Source organism: Spea bombifrons, chromosome 1 (assembly GCF_027358695.1).
Source record: "Spea bombifrons isolate aSpeBom1 chromosome 1, aSpeBom1.2.pri, whole genome shotgun sequence".
Lineage (NCBI taxonomy): Eukaryota > Metazoa > Chordata > Amphibia > Anura > Pelobatidae > Spea > Spea bombifrons.
The window spans coordinates 92,932,222-92,951,682 of NC_071087.1; the positions used below are offsets into that span (position 1 = coordinate 92,932,222).

Below are 19,461 nucleotides of genomic sequence, written 5' to 3' on the forward strand. Positions count from 1 at the left end.
GATAGGGAAAGAAGATAGATTAAGAGAAAGGCAAGATAATGAGAGGTAAGAAGAAGGGGGGTGGGGAGAGAGGGGTGAGATATTTACAGTGGAGGAGGGGGAAAGGGGCTCTGATAACAGGGGAAAGGGTGGCACAGGGGTGGCCAGCACAGTGCGCCTGAATACCTAAGGTAATAATTACTTTAACGGTGGCTAGGACTAATGCTCCTTTATCATTTATTAATTACCGTATTTGCTCGATTATAAGACAAGGTTTTTTTCAGAGCAAATGCTTATAATTGGGGTCTTATAATCAGACCTCAAATAGGTCTGACTATGAGACGACTAAGATCCAGATCCCCCGCAGCTGCAGGGGACCTGGATCCTCCTGTCTCATACCCACCAGCCCCACTTACCGGTGTTGCAGCCGGGGCAGTGTATAGATGTCTACACGATTCGTGTAGACAACTTATGCTGCAGCCAGAAGGAGGTGGTGTGGCTAGCAGCCGGGGTTGTCTGCGTCCATCGCGCATACAATTCTCTCTGACAGTCGGGGAAGGTCTGCACGATGGGCGCAGACAACCCCCGCTGCTAGCCACACCTCCTTCCGGCTGCAGCGTAAGTTGTACATCTACACGTTGCCCCGGCTGCATGACAGGGGAGTCAGAAGCACCGGTAAGTTGGGGGGGGGCGGGGGAGTGTTAAATGGGGGGCATAAGGCATTTCTGGAGGCAGAGTGCTCTGTGAAATGCCTTTTAACCCCCTTAATGCCACTTTGCCTCCAGAAATGCCTTTTTAACCCTCTATACGCCACTCTGCCTCCTGAATGCCTTAAACCTCCCTATATGCCACTCTTCCCCATAATATGCCTTTTAACTAGACTTGTGCATTCGTCTTCAGGCGAACATGAAAACGAACACGAAGAGTGCGAAGACGAAGACACACACCACGAAGATCTTCGTGATCGTCTTCGTCTACCATTCCCCCCCCCTTCTAACTTACCTTGTCTTCGCGGCATCGCGGCAGTTCCCGGAAGTGGAAATCCGCAGGGTGACCAATAGGCTCATCCCACTGGTCTCCCTCCCTGTTCAATTAGTTAAATGTCCGTACGAGCGACCAATAAAGTCGCTCGTATGGACATTTACCTAATTGAACAGAGAGGGAGACCAGTGGCATCTGCAGGGTAAGTTGCAGCATTGGGGTTTTAAAACCTCAATGCTGCAACTTACCCGGCACATCCCACTGGTCTCCCTCCCTGTTCAATTAGTTAAATGTCCGTACGAGCGACGAATAAAGTCGCTCGTACGGACATTTAACTAATTGAACAGGGAGGGAGACCTGTGGCATCTGCAGGGTAAGGAGCAAATCAGGAAAATATTAAACAGTACAATAAATGAATAAATGAAAAAAATCAGTTTTTTCCTACTCCTCCTTTTCTAGCAATTTGATAAATAATATTTTTAATTGTCAGATTCATATGCCATGTTTTTTTTGGGGGGGAAGGGGGAGAAGTAAAAAAGTTTTTTGTTAGAGTTCCCATAACGATGGGGGTTTTGTATTCATGTTAGGATTGTCCAAGATTAGGAGAACTAGAAGTGTAATTATATATGTATAAATAAAAGTAACATAAAAGTCGCCTTGTAACGTTTCGACCTCTGCTGACTGCCACCTCCAAGCATGTGACGTCACTCGCTGACAGGGTGCTGTGGCGCCAGCGATCTGGCGCCAGGGGGCAGCAGTGAGGCGACCACCGGGGCAAAGCCCGGAAGTATTCTCCGGTCTCCAGTCAAGATCATGGCGCCAGCGGTACGGATCACGGCCGCTGCGTCGGCTCTAAGAAGTTTTATATTCGTGTAGCCGCCATCTTTCTGGTGACTCTCCTGCAGTTATCCGGCCTCGCCAGCACACTTGACTTAAGTAACTTAAGTGGGAGCGGACTCTCCGCCTGCCAGGTAAGAAAGTCATAACAAGGTGCCGGGCGGGGTGGCGGACCGTGCGGGGCGATGTCCTCCCCGGTGACTGGCATGTGCAGCAGGTCGGCTGGGGAATGGCACATGTACGCGCCGGGGCTGCTATGTTCAACAAGTGCTTGTATGTAAGGAGTGGGAGTGATAGGGTAACTCTGCTGCACTGATACTTATCAGCAGGAAGTGTGTGTACATGTATGTGTATGTATATATATATATATATATATATATATATATATATAGTGTGTGTATATATTCTGTGGTTGAAGTGAGCTCGTTGTGTGTAAAGGTGTGTGCAGTGGCGTGTATACACAGTGCAGGTTATCAGGTTACCTGGTGTGCACGGCGCTGCACCCGTGACTCATTAACATCACATGCATTGAGCGCGTCGCCTCTCGTTGTGCTATTTGTGATGTGCACAGTGCTGTGCGAGGCGTTAAAGGAGCATGCTGTGCTGTTAAGTGTACCGTACCCGGGTGCTTGGGCTCTTTTACGAGCGGGCGGCGTGGAAATAGGACCAGCTACTTATGCTCTGTTATGCCATTAAGGCTTCTAAACACCAAGTGTGTTATGGTTGCCTGGAATGTTGTCTGGAAATGTTATGACAGCGCTGTCTATAAGCTCCTTTCTATTAGCTGTCAGCTCGTCTCCATGCTTTATACTTTTTTTAGTTTATATTTTATATTTATTATTAATATACTATTATTGTTATTTTTATTTTGTTTCTTTTTTAAAATAACACAGCGGGTTTATCGTAATAGCTAGGGTGGTATAGATAATGTCATTGTGTTTTACTTATGGTACTGGATCGGGTTTATTATACTTATTATATTTATATATTATATTTTATTAATATAACGGCAACTACTTGTGCTTCTTGCAGCACATACATTCAACAGGTACGACAGAACCTGAACTGACATAAAAAGGGTTCATCTTCATCTAATTTATTTAGTTAAAAGCAAGAGGCTTAGATGCGATGTTCGGAAGTTTTACTTTGCTGGGGTGGGTGTGGTAGGTAAATGGAACAGCCTCCCAGCAGAAGTGGTCGCAAACTGCTCCCTGATCTCTGACCTTTCTTGTTACTAAATGTCCGAAAGTCTTCACATCTTGGATGTTTTGATATATTATATGTTTGGTCACCTAAACCCCGTCAGAATCTTAGAGTATCCACAAGCAACACGTACTAAAACGTAGCAAACATACCATCAAAGGGCATCCGTACGGCTTGTGCTGCAAACAGAACCAGCTCGAAATGAAGTACAATGATCTTATTACCATAGCGACGGAATGGTCCAGTCTGCCAGAACATCTATGGTTGCCATGGTAATAGGGTTTTCAGAACTTGCCCCGGAAAAACACTTTTTATACACCCAGCTATCATCTGCGAGGGCAGGTTCTGTGAGTGAAATAACAGACATCATGTGCATCTTAGCGCTGAAGGTAGAATATTAGTGACATGTTAGTGCTGTGTAATGTGTATTCGCCCGTATTTACATAGGTTTCTTGGATCTAGTTTTATGTCTGCCAATCGCTAGTTCTAGAAGCAATGTGTTGTATCCTCGTCCATCTGGATTTCATTAGTTTTCTTGAAAAATGTGCCTTCGTTTTTACATACATATTATCCATGCGGTTAGCGTTCAAGTATGTTTAAGTGCTGGATTTTCTTTTAATGTGTGTGTATATATACTGTATATATCCACTGCCGTTCAAAAGTTTAGGGTCACTTAGAAATGTCCCTGGTTTTGAAAGGACAATGTCATTAAATGGATCAGTAGTTATAGATGGTGTTAATGTTGTAAATGACTATTGTGGCTGGTTTTTAATGGAATATCTTCATAGGCGCACAGAGGCTCTTTATCACTCCTGTGTTCCAATGGCACGTTGTGTTCGCTAATCCAAGTTTAAGTTTAAAGGGATAATTGATTGTTAGAAAAAAACCCTTTGTAATTATGTTACACAGCTAGAGATTTCTTTGTTTTCCCCAAACTTCTGGACAGCAGTGCATGTTCCCAAGGATAGCAGTGTTTGGACCCGGTGAAATGGTGGGAAATCTGATAGCTCTATGAAATGGGACCTCTTGTTGAAACGTGGTTTACACTGCCCAATACAAAGTACATGGGCAGTCTTACAACGTAAAACATCGGCAGCTGCCGGAAATCACAGCGGTCAGTGATTTTAAACTGTAAATGTATTTACTGCAGGTAAGCTCCGCGTAAGCTTGTATCGCGCGTGTACAGTACATTTTGTTACACCTGTGCATACGTACCTGAGGAGCACGCTGCTTCGTTACCTGCATATTGCATGTGTGCACAAGGTAGTCATTGTACCTGTACAGCTGGCACACTCCAGAACCTCATTGCTCCTGTGCAGCTGGCACACTCCAGAACCTCATTGCTCCTGTGCAGCTGGCACACTCCAGAACCTCATTGCACCTGTACAGCTGGCACACTCCAAAACCTCATTGCACCTGTACAGCTGGCACACTCCGGAACCTCATTGCACCTGTACAGCTGGCACACTCCGGAACCTCATTGCACCTGTACAGCTGGCACACTCCGGAACCTCATTGCTCCTGTGCAGCTGGCACACTCCAGAACCTCATTGCACCTGTACAGCTGGCACACTCCAAAACCTCATTGCTCCTGTGCAGCTGGCACACTCCAGAACCTCATTGCACCTGTACAGCTGGCACACTCCAAAACCTCATTGCACCTGTACAGCTGGCACACTCCAGAACCTCATTGCACCTGTACAGCTGGCACACTCCAAAACCTCATTGCACCTGTACAGCTGGCACACTCCGGAACCTCATTGCACCTGTACAGCTGGCGCACTCCAGAACCTCATTGCACCTGTACAGCTGTCGCACTCCGGAACCTCATTGCACCTGTACAGCTGGCGCACTCCAGAACCTCATTGCACCTGTACAGCTGGCGCACTCCAGAACCTCATTGCACCTGTACAGCTGTCGCACTCCGGAACCTCATTGCACCTCCTTATATACTTATATTTACCCGGCATGCTTGTATTTATATTTACCGGTCGCTGTGCTGCAGCTAGTCATAACTGGATAATGCACACAGTGTCTGACGGCGGTCAGTGAGGTCTTACGTTTGACTATGTGTGTCACTAAAGAGTAGTATTTCAGCCCATTAGGATCTGCCTACCCGAGGAGTTAGTATCCTTTGTGGGAAGTTCTGCGCTGCAGAAAGGAATAGAAGTTTTTTTGCAAAGGCGTATCAGAGATAGATAAATTAAGTAAGCTTGCTTCTTTCTCCCTTTGGAACGGAATGGAACTGATTGTATGCTTGGAGCGGGCCCTTCTTTACCTGTGTATTGGTTTGTCTTAGTTGGAAATTCTACTTTTGTGGGGGCACTGCATAAATCCACGATTAAAATGGTAAATAGCTCTAATATTTAAGGCCATTTTTTCCATTCTCCATTATTTAGGAAATCCTTAAAATCCAATAGTTTGCTATCCTCTTCATTCTGGTTTGGGTGGATGAAAGCGAAGTGGTATAATAGAATCCTAAACCGCTCCACTTGCCCTAGAATGTAAAGCCCGTAGGAGGTATAGCACTCCATTTATCTGACGCTCAGGCTTGGTTCTTAAACCTGCGCTGTAAATACAAGAGGAAGGCGCGATCAGCTCTGCAATCTCCGCTCCCCTCCCATAGATGATGATAAATCGTACAGAGACTGCTTAATGATTAACCAGGCGTCTCTCTGATTAACGGCTGGAGGTGTGAAGGAGAATGTAATATATGGTTACCAGCTACAATGCTTTATATTGTGTAAAGCACAGGAAGACGAGGCTGAAATAAGAGCAACACTAAGAGCTTTAATGGCCCGCTAATATTTTATTCCTCTGACAGGTGTATACGTGTGTTTCAACACCCGGGCCTGGTGCTAATACACGCCAATCCAAGCTTTGGCTTTTATTTCTTCCGGAAGCACACATTCTAACACAGAAAGCTTGCCGTATATTTAAAAGCATAAGTGCGAGTGGATTAAGCCGTTTAGCGGAATACAAACGCTGTAAAGAATACTGAAACATGACTGATAATTGTCTGATCAATACCTCTTAATACAACTACAGATGTTTTCTGTATGGTAAGTAACTGAGTCATGGTGTCATAACAATTATCGTTTGGTGATTATTTTATAGAATGCGTAGTGCTGGACATTTTCTTCTACTTTTTCTTTATCCATTTAGAGTGGTGTGTATAGTGAGGCAATATTGCGATATATATTCATAAGAAAATAGCACATGCCAAAGGCAGCAGAGTGAAGAAAGAAAATAACTTGGAAAGCGGTAGCGTAGTAAATGTGCTCCTTCCATGTTTGATTCCGATGTCACCAACAATGCAACCATTCCACCAAAAAGAGAGTATATCAATCAGCAATCAATTCACTATAAAAGGCATGTTGCCAAAGTGTCCTATTTGATGTTCTTCTCTCATGTTTAGCAGTTGTTACAATCCACTTATGTTTCTTCTAAGACCACCGGCAAATATCCCCTTGTATTTATTCTTCCAAAGGAGTTTTTTTTCTATCTCAACCATTCTATTTCAGTAGTAAACATGACCACTATCTTTGTTTCCTTCTCTTACTAATCCCCCGTGTTTCCTTTTGATATCCACATCTTGGCATCATGTCAAGTCCCCTGCGATCTGTTTATTTCTTCTCGTCCTTTAAAGCCACTTTTTAAACAATGGCTATTATAGTTGAATTCCTCCATTAGAGTTTTATGGAAGTTCTGTGCTACGCACTACCTAGCCCAATGTGCGTAAATGGAATACCAGCGCTTACCGTGTTATTCCGCATTATTTAATGCTTGGTCTGCATATGGATAATTGTACGTATACAGCATGCTTTGTACATCTGTTTAGCTCTTTAATGTTATATGGATGTCATGCTGGAACGTGTACAATATCCTCAGCTGCACTTTCTTGGCATCTAACTTTGCCACCTGTGTGGTCTGAACTGGGCCTTGTAAAGTGTGCAGATTTAAACAAACAAGCAAACAAATGTAACATGTAAAAAAAAAATATATATTCATATTTATATTAAAGGGGGTAGTAGATTAAACACTCATCTACAGACACCAGACAAGCCAGAAGGCTTGTTTTTTCCTCAGAAATGTCTTGATGCAGCCACAACCACAAGGGATTCTGGGTAGGCGCATGCAAATAAGGTCAACAATGATCACCTTTTGCCTCTATATCCACTTTATACATGGATCCCTTGAAAGTAATTGCCCGTTGTACAAGGCAGCCTTTAGACCAAACTTGGGAAGAATTGGTGTAGTAGCCAGGTTATATACTTAAATTTAAAAAAGTCTTCATTTCGATGAGGCTAATGTCTGTTTATGTGTTATATCAAATTCTCTAGGGAAAATGACAATGAGCCACTTAAATGAGAATGGATCAGCAGATTTTAGACCTCCATATAACAGGTTCAGCAAGTTCTGTTTTGTGCTTTCCATTGTGAGACGGTGAACACGAGGAACTGAGGGCAATGTGTCACCTGAGTTTAATACACAAGGCCATCTGTTTGTTCCTACACAGTTTGGTGTGCCAGAGAGTAAGAGGATGCCTTTTAAAAACACTTTCTAAACACATAACTAACTGTAGTCTTAGATTAAAACCATTGAGTTTATTTAGCTGAGTTTGTGTAATTAAGACATGGGGGAAAAATGGACATCTAAATGTTGGTAGTCCAGTGATTGAATTTTACATATAAACTCACAAAAGTCTAGGTTAAGGGATCAGAAAGAGGACTCAAATGAAGCAATTGGAGCAGCAGCCAACAGCATGGATGATAGCAAATTATCAATGTTCAGATATGAAACATGTGATGCTTCTCTTCCCGTTGGTTGTAATGGCATCTCTCTTCCTATTGACTCAATGGGAGTTCTACTAGGTGTATGCAAAAGAAGTGTACTGGAGAATGCTCCCCGCTTTCAGTAGATTCATCTGAGGGAGGACTTAAATAAGACTGGGTAACTCGAGGAACAAAGCCATGTGCTGATTTGCATGCAGTTAAATAGGGTTAAATTGCTTAACATTATTACAGCAGTAGAACTGTGTGTTGGCATTCAGTTCTAAGAAGCAAAACATTATTATCCTTTGGCAAGAAAGCCCCTGATAAATGCACACACATGTCATTGGTCAGTTTTACAGCTTTTAAAGGAAATATTTAGCATGCCCGGTCTGGTATCAACACATTACTTTATTTTAATAGGATTTCATGAGCATGATATGAGAGTAGTAAGTGGCGCTGGAAGCTTTGTTTATGGCAGCGTGTATAATCAGGGATATTACATGTGCAGCAAGCACAGCAGTTCTCAGGGTGAATCACGGGGAGACGAAATGAGATGAGTCTATCCTACAGCTGCGACTGTGTGAAAAATAGTACATTTGCAGAAGCTAGTGTACTAACTAGGACAGCAGATGTTCCTCGTAACAATGGGTCTTTCAGACAAGTTCTCCCTCTTCCAAAGGAAATGCCACAACTGCATAATGTTAACCTAGTCCGGTCTAGTAGGCCAGTAGAAATCGCTTACTGTTGGGGAGATTGTGGGACCGGTCTTTTTTTGTTTGTTTGCCATGCAAAATTGTAAATAAGCTACTGCTGAATGCCACAAGTTGACTGTGATTGGTTGCACGTGAATCCCAACAGGACAAATGCAAAGCAGGAGTTTATTGATACTTAACCATAATATAGTCTGAAAACAACTAGTTATAGTTCTCATTGGTTATCCTGCCCAATAAATAATTTAAAGATGAACTAAATAAAGAAAATTACAATATACTCCATAAAGCTGATTCTTTATCGACATTAAAGCAAAGCTTGCTTGGGTATTTCTGTAGTTTTGGGATTTTGGGGGGGATTTATTATCTGTGTCTGAAGCTTCTGTGTCGTGTTTGCCTGAAAATCTCTTTGAATGCCAGGTTTGTCAAAGGATTGAGTGTTTTTTTTATCTCGTGATGGAAGATCTGTTGGATAAGCAAACTAGAAGCTACTCTTATGTGATAAATCTTATGGTAGTCCAGTGTTTCATGGCTGGCAAATATTCCACCGTTTTTATAGAAGAATGCATATGAAAGTACTCTCCAAATAACCCTCGCTCTGTGAGTACATTAAAATGCATTCTTCTTTCCCAACACACAAGAGGCTGCCCTGCTGCAGAAGCTGCACTTATCCTCCATGGTCCAGCATGTCTTGCCACTAATTGGCTGCTTGAAGCTGCCCTTATCCTCTGTGGGGAGCACTTTCCACGTATGTGCATGGAGTGACTAAACAGACCCCACTTATAGCATTTTCCCAGCCAGTTCTGAAGCTGACCGTAGGTGAGTAGTACATCATGTGCCGGGAGATGTGTTTGACTGTACCTATCTCCATCTAAATGCTGTGCTGGAGATGGGTAAAGAGACATGCATATGGGGGGGGGGGGGGTTCTGCAGAATCACCCCATGCGTTTACAAAATGTACAACACAAACAACTAATGAGGCAACACGGCTATCCTGTGCATTAAAGTGCATCTGATGGCAGGAGTGTCCCTCTAATCCGGTAGTTCCCAGTCCCCCGGGGAGTTCCCATAACAGGTATTACAGGTATAATGGGGGAAGTTGGTCACTGAGTGGTTATAGAAGCCGGATTTGGCCGTGCCGATAATACTGTACAAATGGGAAATGTGCTGTTTTCTGTGTCTTAGGTTATTATACTTGTAAAGGACATGAGATTTATCTGTTTCTATGCAAGTGCTCAGAGTCATTAGCTTGCTGTTTACAATACATTGAGTTAGCATAATGTCGTGTTTAGGGTACTTCTAATGCTGTCACATGTAACAGGTCACTGACCTTTCCTTCTACTCTTCTGCCAAGTTTAACAAAGCTTGTGTATGCTGGATTTTGGGTAAACACAAATGGATTAATGTAAGTCTATCAATCCTGTCACAGGAAATTGATACATAGATTTAGCCAACACTCCCCCATGGACTAAAGCAATCCCTTTCATGTAAACCAAATATCTCCAGAACATTTAAATTACCTGAGGAATGAACAAGAAGAAGTCATAGTATCGGCCTTCGGAAGCTTTACTCTGGTGTTTTTTTTTTGTTTTTTTTTTATAGATTTGTTAGTTTTCATTTCAGTTTCATTTTCAAACAGCTCTCCCTGCAATAATTACGGCCAGTTTGCTGAAGGTTGTATAATGTAGCATCTCTCCTTTGTCCCCGAGTCCAGCAGTTCGCTTTGTAATATACAAATGGAACATCGTGGAATCCTTTATAGGAGTATGAATGCACATTTGTATATTCATGTTTGTTATTTCAAACTTTTTTTCTACTTTTTATTCCAAAAAAGCCATCTGTATATCGGAGGAATGAACCTCTTATGACCTCAGTTGCAGTTTAATGGCAATGTTTTACAGCGGGGCTAAGTTCTATGTGTTTCTTAATTATCCTGTAGTCCAAAAGGAGAAATGTAAATGGTGATAAACTGTGGGCTGTTATGAAGGCACAGTAACAACAAGCTGCAGGTTCCTCATTGTTCGGAGTAAACATTTTTTTTTTTAATAAAACTTCATTGGTAAGTCTACGTTATTTTCCAGCTTTTGCCATGATGTGGTGTTGTGAAGACCGTTGTATTGTATATTCTCTGATAAATGTTTTGTCAGATTTGACAGTCTGAAATGCATTAACCCAGCCTGAGGCAGGGTACACTGTTCTGAGGACATTTTGTTTGTTCTGTACCCAGTGCACCATCGCTGCTTGTCTTTCTCTGGAGTGCTCCATTCAACATTTCAGCTATTCATCAACTGAAAAAGTCTCTAAAACTGTAGCTATGTGCATAGCCATCCCCACACAGTTTAAGTTCCCCCTGTACTGTTGGCTACCTATCAACGACTTTTAAAGAAGCAGATAAGCTGCGCTGTATTCATTAAATGAAGTGACATCAGCCGATGTGTAGAAGTTTGCTTGTAATTGTTACTTTGGAAGTGCTGTTGAAGCCTCTTAAGGGCTCTCGCCAGTAATGTTTGGTGCTTGTAAGGATGGTGGTGGTGTTGCGTAGTGATTTAGGCTGAAAAAATACACATGTCCAACCTTGCTGCTGATCCAAAAGAAGGCAAAAAAGTGATTTCTAATCGTGCCCTAAAAAGAGGATTTAACCAACTATATTCCTGTATGTTCATTGTTCTAAAATAATCTAGCCCATATGCAAAGGCATCTGTTAAATTTGATATCACAAAGCCTGTGGGTATTTACAGCAAAAACAAAGACATGGAATTAAAGAGCCCTTTTCTCAACTCAAAGTGAACATTTCTTTCTTCTAGAATGGGCGATCTCTTTTTCTTTGTACAGTCCAGTTAATGAACAGGTCTTCAGAGCATTTGTATTTGTACATAAGCTGCCTTTTTGTAATGTAAACCAATTCAACTCCCCTAGCCTTTCTTAACTTTATAGCTCACTTCTGCACTTTTTTCAATACCTCTTTTTATACAAGCCAATATCTTACTGGCCCCTACAGCGGCTGCTATTGAACACTGTTGCTAAGTTTGTCTGCAATTATTTCCTTTTTCTTCAGTAACTTTTTGAACACAAACGTTATACGGTAATGTGTAGAATTTAGACGTTTATTTCTTTTTCCAAAGTGCATAACCTTGCACTTGTCAACATGAGATCTGCCAGTTGATTCCCCCAGTGTTCCAATTGACCAAATCTGCTAGTAACATCTAGATCAGATTGTATTACCTTACCTAAGTAATACAAAAAAGTGGACCTAAGACAGAACCCTGAGGAACTTAATATACCGCTTTTGGTCCAGTTGGAGATTTTTCCATTAACAAAAAACATTCTGAACGCTATCTTTAAACCTGTCTTCAATCCAGGTGCTAAAATGTCACCTAAGTCCCCTATATCTTTTGATTTGTACAGTTTATGCGGAACTGTATCAAATTTAGCAAAATGCGAATAAACCTACTGAATCTACTGAAAGACCCTGCTCTGTATTTTTGCTCACTTCTTCGTAGGATTCAGTTAGTTTATTGTGACACAATCTGACGTTCATAAAACTGCGTGGTCTCTTACTAATGTTATCGGGCCAAGTGTATTGCTGAAAATGATCCCTTAGAAAGCTTTCAAATTATTTCCCCACCGCAGATGTCAGGCTCACGGGTCTCTAGTCCGCTGGTTGAGTTTTTCATCCCTTTTGAATATTGGTAGTACTTTTGCTTTGTGCCAGTCTTTTGGCAGCATATCGGACGAGAGAATCCATGAAAATAAAGAGCAGTGGTCTGGCTATTTCTTGGCTGATTTTCCCTAAGGGCACCCAAGGATGTATACCATCTGGCCCTGGGGCTTTATCTGCTTTTGTAGCATCCTTTATCACCTTGTCCTGTGTCAGCCAATCACATGATTGTCGCAAGTTGTTTGTAGCAATTATTTGTTTGCCTGCAAGCGTTGGTGGTTCTTGGTATACAAAGAGATGAAAACTGATTTTAAACTTCTGCTTCCCGATCTTCAGGAAACAACTTACCCGTTCCAGACTTCATGGGCCAACAGTTTGCTTGCTTGCTTAGCTTTGCGTTTGTCATGGGCTATAAGTTTCTCGTTATCTGCTTTAGCCAATTTGATTGCCCTTTTGTAATCCTTGTATTTCATAAATGATGCTGATTATCCCATTGATTTATGTACTTTAAATGCCATTCAGTTTTCCCTTATTTCTTGACTGACTTATCTATTAAGCCACATTGGTTTTAATTTGCTTCTTTTGTTTAGAAATGTATTTCGTTATTTTGTTAGTTTGAATGTTCCACTTACCTTCTGTGTTTTATCCCAGTCAGTTAGCTCCAGGGATGCTCTTAATCTTCTAACGTTGGCCTTCCTCAAATTCAGGGTTTTGCTGGAGTCTCTGCTAGTTTGCTTTTGTGAATTAATCTCGTGTCACCATGTTTTGGTATCTGTTCCCCAAATGCTGTCTTTCTGGGATATTCATCAAACGTTTATATGTATAGTTCTCACCAGATCCCGACAGGTGACCTTTCTAGTTGGTGTCTCCTCTTATTGTCACACAAAACAGCATACCCCCTCCCCACTTTCCTATTTACTTTGTCCTTCCTAAAAAGTGTATAACCATTTAATTTTATTGCCTAGTCATGAGCATTGTCTAACGAGCTTTTTGCATTTGCCAGCAGATACATCGGGCTACCTCAGTCTTTAAACTGCTTCGTGTTAAGCAACTTTTAGCATGTTGTGGTTTAGCCATTTGCTCATCTATGCTGATCCCACCATTCTCCTCACCGGCCGCGGCGAGGTACATCAGCTCCCTCAATACCCAGCAGTGGGGAATTTTGCTACAGGCTTGACAGCATTACTTCACTAGAAATACTAGCATGTCTTCCATCTTTGCTGCACTCTGTTTTCTCAAATACTGCTGGATCTCCGGGATAAACAGATTTTAAAATGGCCATCATTTCTTAAACCTCTTGGCTCAGAGCGTAAGCAGCATCCTTACTCAGATGTCTTTCAATGTGTTATACATATGAGTTGTTCATAATTAAGCCCTGTTGCCCCTTGAATGACACAATTCTACATTTATATGGGTAACGAAGTTTACAGTTTCAGGCAAACACACATTCTGTGTAACATCTACATGTAACGCTTGCAAACTCGCGCATGGTTTTGAGCACATAGAGGTGTAAACAGAAACATAGTCCTATGCATAAAAATGGGAAGCCACAACACCACGTGTTTTTGTACCTGTGATGTTCATGTCTGTATTGTTGTCTGTGATGTTACTTGATACGTGTACATTTTATTGGGACTGCGCCTATAGCTTTTCTTTCAAAGCAGAAAAATAGCTAAATGAATGTTTTGTGTTTTAGGTGGCCTGCTGCAGACATGATGGAAGACCAAGGCCATCGGGTTGCTGACTACTTTGTGGTCGCAGGACTGACTGATACTTCAAAACTCCTGGACCATGACACAGGTCGCATGGAAACTAAGACAGCAGGCCCCAAAGCTCCGATTACTGACATTGCCGTCATCAATAAAACAGCTGGAGAGACTGTGCCAGAGGGTTATACGTGTATCGAAGTCACACAAAGTGGCCTCCAAGCTAATCTCAACCATGGAAGCTTGAAAAGCCCAGAGCTGTACCTCTGTTACAAGCGTGAAAGAGGGAAGGTACCCCTGATAGATATTGGGTGAGTTCCTCTCTCCTTTTGCTATGTTTCTTTCCTTTTATGTAATATTAAGTGTCCAGAATCGATTCTCCCACTCTTTCTTTCAGTAAGATTGCTTGGGCTGTAGTCGTCAGTCTTGATTGCCAGTGTTCTATATTGTTACGTGTCAAAATAAAATTACTTGCTTTAGTTATCAACACATGAGTCTGTTGTCCGTCTTAGTATGGCCATGCCAGCTTTAGTGTCAGCTACACATTCCAAATCACGATTGCTGGTACAAAATAGAAAATACATACGGTGTATAACTGCTCCCTATGTGTATTTTTCCAGAGCCAAGTGATAAAAGGAGTCTTACTGATACGGAAGCATTTTTTTCTTGATGGAAAAGCTGCTCCATTATCATAGTTTATTATCAGTAACTCCCAATGTTTTTTAAGGACAAGAATGCAGAAGGAGTAATAGATGTTTGCTTTATTGTGGATTTTTAACCATGTGGGCGGTACGTGAAAGATACAGCTCAATCTTGGATAGATTCGATTCAAAAGGACTTTTCTTCTCCTTTCTCAAACTTTACTATGCAACCTAATAATGAGCAACAATGGATAGGTTAAGTACCAGTACCACTGTCTACTAGTGAGTTAATGAATAGAGGGGAAAAGCAATTGCTAAGGAACATACCTGCCTGTGACAGATGCTGGACCCCCATTTAATGGAAATTAATGGGAATGCAATTAAAATGTAATCCCTTCACCTCTGTTATGCTTTTGCCAATGTTGAATGTGAGATTAACCTGCTGCCGATGTTGTCTGCATAATACCTTGCTAGTATGTTGTGTTAATTATGTTAATCCTTTCCTGTTTCCTGCCTAAGTCAACTCCCTTTCTCCTGCTACAACTGTTATCTAAACCATGTCCTGTCCCAATAAAGTGTGTTCTCTTGTATCCTGACTGGTGTGTCATGTCACGACTGGTGGTACAGACCACCTGTAGGAACACCTTTTGTCTGAGGACTGGAGCGGCTACCTATCTTGTAGGTGACCTTCTCTACGAGGAAGGCGGCAACAATGGCCAGGGACGTCCAGCTAGACCCCCTGGTTCCAGTTACACGCTCCATTCTCCTGTATATGGGATAAGTGTTGGTAGATAAAGTTGTGTCTGTGTAACAGGCACTGGTGCTTGGATTGCAACATTTGGCACGTTTTGAGGACTTAAGTAGTGCTTGGAAGCACCACATTCCTACAGCCAGATGTAATACTGCATGATTTGTCCAAGGAAGCTTCAGTTTGTATAGCAATAAAAGTATATCTAGAGGAGAGCTATGAAATAAACAGTTGACAAATTTATTTAAAAATATTGCAAAATATTTCTACCCACCGTCCAAGTATGTCCAATATAATTGTGAAATATGGGCTGTGATCTTGTAAACATGTCTTGATGCAGATCTTCTAAGCACTTAACGCGCTAGGGTTCTATACCGCATGCAAGTACTTTGGAGAAAATGACCAGGTTATTTGCTTAGGTGACAGTGTGGACTCTAAGAGTGCCGTAATATGCAGTCAGCGGCCAAGATATGTTTCTCCCGTAATGCCGCAGCTCACTAAAGATTTGTTACACCTTCTGTGGCTATACTGGCTGCTAAAACATGCTGTCTGATTGAAGTACACTATATGGGCAAAAGTATTGGGACACCAAAAGGGACTTTAATGACATCACATTCGAAATACATAGCCATTAATATGTAGTTCGTCTATATTTGTGAGTACAGACCAAAAAGGTGAAGACTTTAATTTCCTGTGGAAAGAACTGTACCAGTACGCTGGCTTTCAGTGCATCACTTCCTTTATCACAGCCTATTTCCGTTGGCAGCTCATTACTGGGACATTATGTTGGGGGCATAATGTCCCAGTAATCTATGTCCAGAACACAGCACATACACGTATCATCGCCTCGCAGAGAGGAATAAAAACCTTATCCTCAACTAGTTTCAAAGTTCTATCCTAATTAACTAGTCAGAAATATTATAGGGCTATTACCACACAACTGGCCTAACTATCATTTTGTATTTCCTTAAATAATTGCATCTTGTGCGGCTTTTGTAGTTTTGAACTGTAATTCTGCCTAGAAGGCATTAAACGATAGCATGCCTGTATTTCGTTAGGAGCATCTGTCTAGAGATAAATACGATATCTGCGTTCCCACCAGACGTGTGCATATCTTTGAGAACATCTTCAGAAGCTCACCCATAACAAAAGCACAATTAACATGACATCACAGTTCTGACATAATTATAGGACGTCGTACACAAGTAAATGGTGATTTTATATTTCCAGAGTGTTTATTGTGGAAATAAGATTAGCACAACCATAACAAAATGCAAAAAAACTTTGCATTATTACTACTGTACTATTTACTGTTTCTGTGTAGGTTTGTGTATATGTATGCGTGTGTGTGTGTGTATGTATATATAATATATAATAAGTATTGTTCCTCTCATGGAAATACTACAGCTCATCATAGGAGAAATTACTTGTATAAGTAAGAATTTGGGTACGGCTGTTTGGAAGAGCAAGTAAGATATGCAGACCCATGTGTCAGTCATTATGCGTATTGCTATTTACAAAGAACTTTTTTTTTTATTATTTGAATGGAAACAATGGTGTTCCATACTTTTGAGGTGTTCAAGTCGCCCAGCCCTTTTAGACTGCTACGCCCTGCGATGCTCTTTAAAGCTGTTGGACGTTTTCAGGTACCCGAGGTGGTGTTTACTCTGAAGGAACACAAGGCAGGAGGATGATTACTCTTAGCTGCCAGGGCTTAGCTTTTGTGTGTTTTTCCTAAACGGATGGGCACGCGGCCGTTCCCATATCCTGCCAGCTCTGCGGCTCCTGTACAGAGTAATGAGGTGCGCACCTGCTGCGAGCGAGGGGACCCTGTGACCCTTGTTTCCTGGAAACCTAGCGTGGGGCAGAGACTTTCCTTGGTTTCCTGCCAATTCTTCCTACGCATTTTTTGTTAACTCTTATTTGAGAGAGACAGGGTTCTAACTCGAGCAAGCCTGCTGTGATTGACTGCCGTGTTATCAGGGAAGGTCCGTGACACAGGTGTCACTTGGTGCCACAGGCTAAGGTGTCTTCGCACACCTGTCCTTGCACCGCGCTCGTCACAATTATACAACGTATAGCAAGTCGATAAACTGTTTTCCAGGTTCAGCAGGTTCAGATCTCATGTGCTGAAGGTTTGTGGTCTGACATAAAGACTTCCTTGATGCTTTTTATTTTTTTATTGCATTAAATCCACTTGAAAAGGAGTTGTCGCTTGTTTAAAACCCTGTTAGCTGGTCGCTTTTGCCTGTGCACCATATAGTGAAAAATGAAAGCACCTCCGTTATAGAATAGTTTCAAGCCCTTTCATTTTGGTTTACTTCTGTGCAATGCATGAAGCAGAACACATGAGGTGTGAGCATAGCAGTAAGGGGTTAAATCACACCTGAGGATTATATTGAACGAGGGATATTACCAATCCACACCTGAGCTTTATAATGAGCAGTCATTGGGGTTTGTGTAGCAGATTGGGCTAAGATAACAGAGCAAGAACCCTTAAAATTGGCTAATATCCAGCTGCCTGAAAACATTATATAATGCAAAAAAACTAAAGCTGGTTTAAGAAAGAAAACAGCGCAATATTTAAAGATGAATGTCTAATCGGATGCTAGTTATGAGAGAAATGGTGGGATATCCCTTTACATATATATCCAACCTGGAGGCAAAGTTGAGGTGCTTCTAGTAAGAGTAAAGCAAACAAATTTTGGCTACTTTTTCCTCCAATCTGGAGTCTTATCAAATCTGATACCTTTTCTCGGGCCAGCATAAAAAATTTATTGTTACAAAAGCTTGTGGGACCTCAGAGGTCTCTTGTTCAGATGGAAGAAGAGTCCTCTGAGGTCCTAAAAGCATATGTAACTCTTTCTGATTTGGCCAAAGAAAAGGAATCGCCTTTTCCAGATACTTAATTTTCTCTTTCTCTAATATGCCAATATCCATCTTTCTATCCAATCCATTGGTTACTCGAATATAGCTTTTTACATGCAAAAATGACATGATTTTTGTCTGTGAAAATTCAATAAATAAAAATATGGCATCGACATTTCTTAACAGAGAAAACTGTTGAAGGAGATTGGTAAAATTGTTGTTTAAATGTTACTGATCCATTCTGATATGTGTGTATATGTGTTTGTAATACGGTCTCAACTACACATTACTTCCCTGCAAGGAAATGTGGACAAATTGGAGCACACGCAACCAAGTGGCAGACTTAATGTTGACAAATGCAAAGTTATGCACTTTGGGAAAGGAAAAAATGTGCAAATACTCTTTGAGGTTGTGTTATGGAAATCCTTAAATAAGAATAACTTTGGAATCATTGTAGACGATAAACTTGGCTACAGTGTTGCACGGGCCGGCAATATATTGTCCAAAATGGAGACTATACAGGAATACAGCTGGTTAAAAGGACATGGTTCATTATAGTTTGTTGATCCAGTGAAAAATATGATTGCCATTTTGAAGTCAAGAAGGAATTCCCATCTTTATGAAGCACAATTGTAAATCCCTTCATATTTGGGGGTGGGGGTTGTCTTCTTCTGGATCAGCAGCAAGGATGGAATTGATGTGTCTTTCTTCAGCCTGTATATCACTGTGGTACTATGTATTTTTGCGTAGGGTAGAATCTTTTGTTTTAGACTGTGGCACTTTTTATTATCACACAGACACAGATATTGGCACTCAGTTGAAGAAGATAGTAAAGTCACTGTAGGATTGAGACTTATCTCGGGCTGCAGAAGTCAGGAAAGAATGGGAAAAATGTGGATTGAAGTAGTTTTGGTAGAATACAAGATAGAAGCAGTTCAAAACGTAGGCCAGGGAAATCACCCTACTACTTCCAAGCCAAGTAATAACACTAAATTTTATTTTTGCCCCCCAAATATACAGTTGTCGTCTTTTACTATTTTGCAGTGTGTTATATGAAGGGAAGGAGCGTTTAAAGCCCGGCTGTGAGACGATTGTTGCTACTCCATATGGGCGATGTGCAAATGTCAACAACAGCTCGACCAATTCTTCACGGATATTTATCACTTGCCGGCGGGCGAATAAGGTCCGTACACAGAACTCTTTGGCTGTGACCGATATCTGTGTGATCATCGCTAACAAGGGGGAGACGCCACCCCACACCTTCTGCAAGGTGGACAAAAACCTCAACTGTGGCCTGGTGAGTAGAGGCTTGCTTTCAGGTGACATACGTTGGTAAGATTATTAAGTGAATCTTG

At 41.6% G+C, this 19,461-nt stretch overlaps 1 protein-coding gene across 1 annotated transcript in view; it reads left to right on the top strand.

Moving 5' to 3' along the window:
- Nucleotides 1-1,786: 1,786 nt before the first annotated feature.
- The window catches only part of DENND4C (DENN domain containing 4C), a 44,748-nt gene continuing 27,073 nt past the window's right edge, over nucleotides 1,787-19,461 (top strand). The window contains exons 1-3 of the mRNA XM_053465898.1: nucleotides 1,787-1,931; nucleotides 13,840-14,160; nucleotides 19,151-19,403. Of these exons, the coding sequence (XP_053321873.1) occupies nucleotides 13,856-14,160; nucleotides 19,151-19,403 (558 nt within the window). The 5' untranslated portion in view covers nucleotides 1,787-1,931; nucleotides 13,840-13,855. The remainder of the gene's footprint in view (nucleotides 1,932-13,839; nucleotides 14,161-19,150; nucleotides 19,404-19,461) is intronic.